Genomic DNA, 9680 nt, shown 5'->3' on the forward strand with positions numbered 1-9680 from the left:
CATATCAAGTCATAAAAGTGCAACAATAGTAGATAGTTAGAATTACAATTCAGAAAGCAAAGAGAAAATATGTCTCGAAATTACAAAGCAGCATAAAATCCTGAAAATTAGCCATATAGAAGGACTAAACCTAAGGCAATCTAAGGTTAAGGACTTCTAATCTAGGGATGCGGAGGAGGATCTCTATCATCAGGTACGGTCAGGCTACTATCGCCCTGGATGAGGAATCTCAGCTTCTCAAATTCTGCACAAGACCTATCATTTTGTGCCTCAACAATGTTCTGGACAAAGCTCCTCATAGCCTAATTGTGGTTATCGATGTAAGCAACCTGACGCTCCTCAAATTGTTCCAAATCAGTATGGTAAGAGTCCTTCAAAGACTGAAAGTGAAAGTCCATTCTATTGTTTAGCCTTTGCTCCATGGTATCCAACTGAGCTAATCTAAATGATGATTCCTGCGACGCAGTTCCAGATGGCTCCCCCTGAGTTTCTGCATTAGGCTGGTCTGTACTAGCCTGATCTTCATCATCAGATAGCTCCAAATCCACGGTAGTAAAATCTTCCTGTTATTTCCAAGTACTTCCATACATGTAGATACCCATTTTGTTGATAAGGCTTTCACCAACAAGGTGATCTTTGTCAGAAGTCTTTGTGACAATGGTGTCAGATACGTCAGTATGCAGATAGTCAATAATTCTCGATATGAAGATATTATAGGGCGATAATTTGGATTGCGATGTAGAGACATTATACATGACCTTCAGAATTTCTTCAGGCCAATTAACCATTATATTCTCCTTCACAACATACATAAATTTGAATCAAGATGTACACAATAAAATAGCGAAGCAATCTATTCTCTACCGATAAAGAACCAACTTTAGTCAGTTCTCCTTGGACATACAGATGAGAACCTCTCATACATGATTTATATACCTCAGCAGCATCGAAATTAGCAAGCCATTCACAATCACCTAGGCTAACACTAGTAGTGGATAAGCCACCCACATTCAAAAAAATGTTACGATCCATCTCAAATAGATTTCCCAAAATCATAGACCAATATCTACCATCCTTATAACAGAAGTTAGCGTAAAATTTCCTAATCAAAGCAGGGTACAGATTACCCGTTACTTCCAAAAACATTACAGCTCCCTGAGTCTGCATACCTTGCGGAAACTCGAAATTATGTTCTACCATCCAGGTAAGATCAGCATACCTTATGTAGGTGGGTTTCCTTCCCAGAAATTTGGACAATCAGGTCTCCTGAAGTATGAGTGAGTAGTAGGGATCTCCACGGTCGTGCCTCACGTTCGGATTTGAAGATAAAGCAGTAGGAGGCCTACAAGTGTGTTGAGCAGTTGTCTTGAACCTCTTCGAACGTCCTCTTTCCATTGTTGATTAAAAACTGTGAGTAATGAGAGGAGAAGGAGGATAAGGGAGGGAACCTAAAGCTTAGGGTTTTGAATTGGAAATAGGATTTCTTGGGAAACAGAGAAACGGATTTGGATGAGATGAAGTGCAAAATGGGTAAAGGTGAGGTTTAATACTTCTATTAAGTTAAGATTCCGAATTTTCTGTTTGCATTTGAGATTTTCAGAGAAAACGAGGAAGAGAGGGTTTGAAAAAGTGGCAAAATGCTTCTGATTCTAATATATCTGTTGTCGTTAATCGGTTACGTGCTACATTTAATCGATTAAGCATTGTTAAAATTCTAGGTTTTCAGAAAAACGAGCCCAGGTAATCGATTAAAATGGATCTTAATCAATTAAATTTAGTGAAAATGAAATTTTTGCTACTAGAACTCATTTTAATCGATTAAGAAGGATAGTTAATCGATTAACTGGCATCAGATTTGTAGAATCAAGAGGTTTTGGGGTTTTAAAAGCAGGCAAAGATTTCTAACATTTATCAAGCAATTTTTACTCAAACACATATACATTTTCAGCTTGTCACACAAGATCATGAGTCATAATAGGAGTATAATGCATTCATTACAAATATACATTTTGAAGCATATAAGACATTAATCATGCAAAGCATATAATAACATTTTTAGACGATTTTAATGAAGATAATTTTCATCAAGAATTCCAAGTTCTCTTCGAAGAACATAGAAAGTATCTCGTGAGAGAGGCTTGCTGAAAATATCCGCCAATTACTTAGTTGTTTCAACAAATTCAAGCATACATTCGCCTTTTTGTACATGGTCACGCAAGAAATGATGTCTAATTTCAATATGCTTGGTTCTAGAATGCAAAATGGGATTCTTGGATAGGTTTATGACACTTGTATTATCACATTTTATAGGAATATTTTTCTAGGTTAAGTCCAAAGTCCTTAAGTTGCTGCTTCATTTAAAGGATTTGAGCGCAATACACATCGACGATAATGCATTCCGCTTCGGTGGTGGACAAAGCAACACACGCTTGCTTTTTACTGTGCCTTGCAACTAAGGAACTACCAAGTAAATGGCAAGTCCCACTAATGCTTTTCCGATCCAACTTACATCCCGAAAAATCGGAATCGGAACACCCTACCAAGGATAATGAGGCATCCCTAGGATACCATAATCTCATAGTAGTTATTCCTTTTAAATATCTCATTATTCGTTTTACAGCAGTATAATGTGAATCTTTAAGCAAAGCTTGAAATCTAGCACACATACAAACACTAAACATAATATCGGGGCGACTCACAGTTAAATACAATAATGATCCGATGATCCCACAATATTTGGTTACCTTGATTGCTTTTCCCTTTTCATCTTTATCTAGATAGCATGCGGATGCCATAGGTGTTGAAGCCTCTTTACACTTTTCCATATCGAACTTCTTTAGCAACTCCTTGCAATATTTTGATTGATGAATGAAGATGACACTTTCCATTTGTTTGATTTGAAGTCCAAGAAAGAAGTTCAGCTCACCCATCAACGACATCTCAAATCCAACCTACATCATCTCAGAAAATTCTTTACAAAGAATGTCATTAGTAGATCCGAAGATTATATCATCAACATATATTTGAACTAGTAGTACATGATTATCTAATCTACGAGTAAAGAGGGTAGTATCAACCATACCTCTCACGAACCATTTTTCCAAGATGAAAGAGCTCAATCTATCATACCAAGCTATGGGAGCTTGTTTCAGGCCATAAAGGGTGTTTTTGAGCTTATATACATGGTTTAGATATTTAAAATTTTCAAAGCCGGGAGGTTGATCTACATGTTCCTTTTAGAATGATGAACACATTTGATCATATGCAATGGATGACATGTTAATCCCTAAGCATAATACTATCTCACTCTAATCTCACATACAATTCTCTCTGCCTATATGACATACAAAGAATACGAAAATATGCAACTTAGCAATTCTAAAATGAATGAATGTATTAAGCATGGTGTAAAAACACAGTTTATATAGAAAAGTTGTTTTGCACCCACTTAATCGATTATGTTGCCTGTTAATCGATTAACGGATTGTTAGAGAGTAACTGAATTCTGTTTTTCAGTTATCTTTTGAAACTGTTAAAAATTGTTTTCACGTTAATCGATTAAAGCTTCACTTAATCGATTAACTGACATATTTTCAGTTAAGATGTTAATTGGTAAACTACCTATATGTTATGCTTATCAACTATACATGTTTTAACCTTTATGTTATGCCTAAAATGCACAAATAACATGTATGATTATTGCATGAACTTATAATAAGCTAGATGATATGTCTCATGTAAATGATATGATAGTTTTTAGAACTTGTGAGATTTGCATCTAGGTTTATCTAACCTAGACTCAATAACTAAGATACATCTAAGACTCAAGTCTAGACATGAAGCTCTTGAATCTTTGACATGTCGATTTGTTGAGTTGTCTTTAAGATTTCACTAAGTCCTTTGTCTTCTTCAAAACATAGGCAAGCTAAGTGATATCTTGACACATTGCACTTTCAGGTTTGACCACACTAATCGCCTAGGAAAACCTTTCCTACAATTTAGCCCCAGCCAAGAGTATGTTCTAAACTCAAGACCTCCAAGTCTTGGTGAAGACTCTCTGTTCTCATTAGCGGTACGACACCAAGAGATGACCTTCCTTGTCAGAAAAACAATACAAAAACAGAGTGTTATGAAGAACAAAATGGCTCAAATATGACAATTAAGAACGAACTATAAACCCTATACAAATCTCACAAATTATCAAGAATGTGTATAAGATCAGAATCATGAAGAAACATGTAATTTCTACCCTACGAAATCTCTAAAAGAAATGAAAGAATCATGCAAGAAAAGATAGAATGATGAACACATTTAATCACATGCAATGGATGACATTTTAATCCTTAAGCATGACACCATCTCTCACTATTCTCACATGCAATTCTCTCTACCTATATGAGATACATTGAGCACGAAAATATGCAACTTAACAATTCTAAAAATGAATGAATGAATATATGAAGCATGGTATAAAATCACAGTTTATATAGAAAAGTTGTTTAACGCCCAATTAATCGATTAAGTGCCCTTTTAATCGATTAACGGGTAGTTGAGAATAACTGAATTATGTTTTTCAGTTATCTGTTAAAACTGATTTCACTTTAATCGATTAACTAACATATTTTCAGCTAAGAGATTAAATGGTAAACTACCTATATGTTATGCTTATCAACTATACATGTTTTACCATTATGTTATGCCTAAAATGCACAAGTAACTTGTATGATTAATGCATGAACATATAATAATCTAGATGACATGTCTCATGTAAATGATATGGTAGTTTATAGAACTTGTGAGATTTGCATCTAGGTTTACCTAACCTAGACTCAATAACTAAGACACATATCTAAAACTCTAGTTTAGACATGAAGCTCTTGAGTTATTGGCATGTTTAATTTATTGAGGTATCTTTAAGCTTTCACTAATTCCTTTGTCTTCATCAAAACATAGGCAAACAAATAGTGATATCTTGACACTTTGCACTTTCAATATTTACTCTCAATCACTCTCATTAAGTCTCATACTGACTTGATCCTTGGAGAACCTTTTCAGATACCTCCATTGGCGGGTCCAGGCTCTGTTTCGACCAATCTCCCGAAGCAGGCTATTCAACCGGATTCTCAGTTCCGACTACATCTGATCAATATTAAAGAACACTACCAATGTAAGACTACCTGACGATAGCTAGCCAAATGATACTTTTAATGTTATTGTCACTATAATTCTAACGAAAAATGATATATCTTTCTACTAATTTTCCTACTCACGAGAAATTGATATATATCACAAAGTGACACTAAATCTATTAATGATCGACTTACAAGTGACATGTGTCATTTTTGTGTGTGTAGAATGACTAGTAAGAGGATATATTATTACTCGATTGTAACATCAAAATGTCACATTAATGCTTAATCATATATCATATCTCGCTTAGTTAATGTCATCACACGTGTTTCATCATTAATGTTGCAAGATCAGCTCCAAAGAAAGGAATTGGCACATGTAAACTCTAATGATGAGAATGGCTAGATTATTGGAAAGAGAGACGGAGAGCAAGGATGAAAATGCCCTAAAATATACAAAGGTCAAGCTTAAACAATTTATATGGTAAAGTGGCCAATAAATCATCCATGGAAATTCGACCTAATTATCATCATAAGATATATACAGTAATCAAATCAAAATTATTAGAGATCAAGTGATCAAATAAATATACTTTACTCATGCTATGTCATCAACAAACTAATTAGTCTACTCATTAATTTATTTGACCATTCTAACTAGGTTAAAACGTACAACTAAGAGAATATCATGCTCTAGCTACAATATTTGATTGCAAAGTACTAATCTATTATACTCATGATTAATGCCAATTCTTATCTTATTTGACACCAGATTTTGATGGTGAAGCAATGAGGTATACAAAAAGAACCATGAATCCTTGATGGAGATCATCGAGATTAGAGAAGGATTTGCCTCTTTCTTTAAGCTCCACCGTACATGATTCATAAATCATAATCCATTTAAGGGTTAAGAATAGAAGAATTCATAAAAACAATATCATTTACTTTCCCTCGCAAAATAATTTTATAAAGTAGATATATTCGACCGTATAGCCAATATTACTGGATAATATATTTTACAAGTTGTGTTACTGTTGACTGCTCACCGGATGAAAATATTTACTTCCTGTGTATAAACAAAAAGAAATTGTCTAACAAAAGAAATAAAATTGATAAAATCATTATGAATAGAAGAAATATTTGGTTTAGCATAACGATTTATGAGTATAAATTTTCAACAGAAGGTTTTCCAAATATACAATGCTACAAAATATACAAACTTTAGAAAAAATCATACCATTTTCTTCCAAAAACTCATGTAATAAAAACAACATATATTTCACTACCCAATACCACTACTATAATCATTATTGTATGTATAAATACTAACTTCCAATGTTATATATGCCAAACAGATTAAAATCCATTTATTTAACGATAAATCATAAAATCATGTTGTCTCAGCCTCAGTTTGAGAAACTACTGAAAACTGTTTTCTCAAGTTTGCTCCCCAATGAACTCTTATTGTAGAATAATGTAAGCACACAGCTCATGAGCTATCTGATTATACAAATACAAATTTCAAGAAAATATCCTTCATTGCGATTATCAGGAACAATTTGAAAGAAATCATTACGAATTCTCGGGTCATTTCCTGGTGAACATAATCAGCCAAAATCTCTTCAATCCCTGCACGAATGTGCCAGAATACAAAGAGATTTGCAGCGAGCAGGGAATAGGCATTGGGGTATAGCAGAAGAAGTGGAACAAGTGCAGTAGCTTTCAGGAGCTGCTCTCTCTTTGTCTTCGGGCCAGTGTTTCCTTCCTTCCTGTACATGCTCACCAATGATTAGAGAAATGGAATTAACTAAAATATATCTACCAAATGCTAGTTTTGGTTAAGGGAAATTCAACGGAATTCATAATGGCCCCACGAGTATTAAAAAATGACAACTTCTATTGGCAACATCAACCTACAGAATATTGACAGGAATATCAACGAATATCCTACAACTGGCAACAACTTCACCACTAGAATCTAGTGTAGTAGCAGCCATGGTGATCAAGCAATTCATTGCCCACCCTCAACATTTAAGTAAAACAAAAAATGAGGAAGAAGCAAAGAACTCAATGATAAGGAACTTAATACACTTGTAAATAAAAAGCCTCTTCACTGCTAATTTTTGGTAAACTCAGACATATCCCATAGCAATTTTTTACATTCTCTTCCATCTGCATCATATGGAAAGCAAACTCCTATAGTGCAAGTTTTCATATGATAAAAAACACAAATTAATCCATAAATACCACCCCACACCTTCCCATCCCACTAGAGAACAGCGTATCACAGGAACCAGTTAGCACAAGTGCATTAATTAATAATCACACCATCAAGGCTATGCAAAAACGAAAGGAATCATCTGCACCACAGGGAGCTTCATATATTCAGTTGCCAGGTACACTTGTAAATTGTACATTCGAAAATGGAAAAAAATGCTTAATATAGTAGTTCTGACTTCTGACAGTGTCTGGTCACATGGACAATACATAAAACCATTAAATCTCCCAAAAAGTGTGCAGCAAGATTTAGAATTCAGACAGGAAAGAGATCAATGCCAAAGCATTTTTGGCAGTCATGGCCCTTGTGGATGTGTGCAGACTTTTCTCCATTAGATATTTAATTAAATAAAGTTAAGAAATTGAAGATTCTGCTTTTGCAGGCATTGAGGTGGACTGTGACGATGATCTAAATTCCTTTTATGAAGACGGTGGATTCTCATATTATAAATGCAAAAAGGTTGAGTGCACAATACAATTAAGCAATTCATAAAAACAAGTTGTCCTTATCAAGTAGAACTTTAGAGATGACAGTGACTACATAGGGCCTAAAGAAAAAAGAAGGCTTACTGAGGTTCTTTTGAAGCTTAGAATCTTCTTTGTTGAATACAAAGGGAGTGTTTTGTGTTTATTTTAGTATTTTCATATTAGTGTCTATATAGATACAGGGCATAGATACACAACAACATAGGTACAGGGAGAGGGATCCACTTACTCCAAGAGTAAGTTTTTTAAACTTACTCCCCATTCTATCCATCAATTCTAAGGAAATTCAATGGTTTGAATTAGTGAGTAAATCTAAACCATTAAATGTCCATAAAATTGATAGCTAGGATGAGGAGTAAGTTTAAAAAACTTACTCTTGAAGTAAGTGGATCCCCACTCTTAGTACAGATAAAGCAAATCTAAAAAGAGCACAAGACACTACAAAGTTACAATACAACATACAAAATTTGTATTAATATTAAACAACAACACATCCTAAATTAAAAGAAGACATCAATATATAAGTTAACTTTAATAGATGTAGAAACAAATAGTATTATTACTTATCTAATTGTAAAGATTAGAAAATGAAAGAAAAGAAAGAAGAGAGAATTGAATTTCTTATTTAGAATGATTTCTGTATTTCTGATTACAATGAAAGAAAGAGATTTAGCTTCTATTTAAAGAAGAGCTAAGTTGATGAGGCAGTTACTTTGACAGTTGTAACTGCCACTGACAACAACTAACAATACTAACAGAACCGAAAGATACAACACACACAGCTTTATACAAGAAGCTTAAACTGAATTAATAACAGACTAATTACTCTAATATTCCCCCCTGAAGCTGTGGGTGTGTTGAAAATCTATCAACCACTTGAAGCAATTTCCTTAGAGCCAGAAACCTTGAATTAGAAAGAGGTTTAGTTAGAGCATCTGCTGTCTGATCTTCAGATGGTATGTGCTTTATTTGCAACAGATTGGATTGGACTCTATCTCTTACAAAGAATAGATCCAACTCAATGTGTTTTGTCCTGTGATGAAGAATAGGATTGTGTGTCATGGCAACAGTACTGAGATTATCACAGAGAACAAGGGGACATTGATGAGCAAACTTCAGTTCTGAGAGGAGAGACTCAATCCAAATGAGCTCTTGAGAGGCTAGAGCTAGGCTTCTATATTCAGCCTCAGTACTTGACCTAGAGACAGTTTGTTGCTTTTTAGACCACCAAGTAACAATGTTAGGTCCAACAAATAGGCAAGCACCTGAGACTGATTTTCTATCATCTGGATCTGATGCCCAATCAGCATCACAAAATGCTGTGATGGACAGAGAACAGTGAGGACTAGCTGGTCTGAGTTGTATGCCAAGGGTGAGAGAGCCTTGTAAGTACCTGAGAATTCTTTTAACAGCAGTCCAGTGATGCTCCAAAGGATTTGACATATATTGACACACTTTATTGACACTGAATGCAAGATCTGGTCTTGTAATTGTGGCATACTGAAGTGCTCCCACTATGGATCTGTAAAGTGTGGGATTGTCAAAAGGTGAAGAACCTGTCTTTGTCAATTTGCAAGAAGAAGACATAGGAGTAGGTAAAGACTTGGCAGAATCCATATTAGCCTTTTTAAGAAGATCCTTGACATACTTTGTTTGAGAGAGAAATAGTGAACCATTAGTCATAGGTTTAACTTCTATGCCAAGAAAATATTCCAATGAGCCTAGTCTCTTTAAAGCAAAGGCATTGCTTAGTTTTTCAATGAGTTGATTAACATGAGAGGCAGAAGA

The 9680-nt window shown here is 34.6% G+C and overlaps 1 protein-coding gene across 4 annotated transcripts in view; it reads right to left on the bottom strand.

The window, feature by feature from the left end:
• Positions 1-6435: 6435 nt before the first annotated feature.
• LOC109341172 overlaps positions 6436-9680 on the bottom strand; it is a 7117-nt gene continuing 3872 nt past the window's right edge. For all 4 annotated transcript variants that reach the window (XM_019579014.1, XM_019579013.1, XM_019579011.1 and 1 more), the window contains one exon: positions 6436-6898. In XM_019579014.1, coding sequence (XP_019434559.1) covers positions 6634-6898 — 265 coding nt within the window. In that variant the 3' untranslated portion in view covers positions 6436-6633. The remainder of the gene's footprint in view (positions 6899-9680) is intronic.

The sequence above is a fragment of the Lupinus angustifolius genome, unplaced genomic scaffold, assembly GCF_001865875.1.
Source record: "Lupinus angustifolius cultivar Tanjil unplaced genomic scaffold, LupAngTanjil_v1.0 Scaffold_385, whole genome shotgun sequence".
NCBI classification, from domain to species: Eukaryota; Viridiplantae; Streptophyta; class Magnoliopsida; order Fabales; family Fabaceae; genus Lupinus; species Lupinus angustifolius.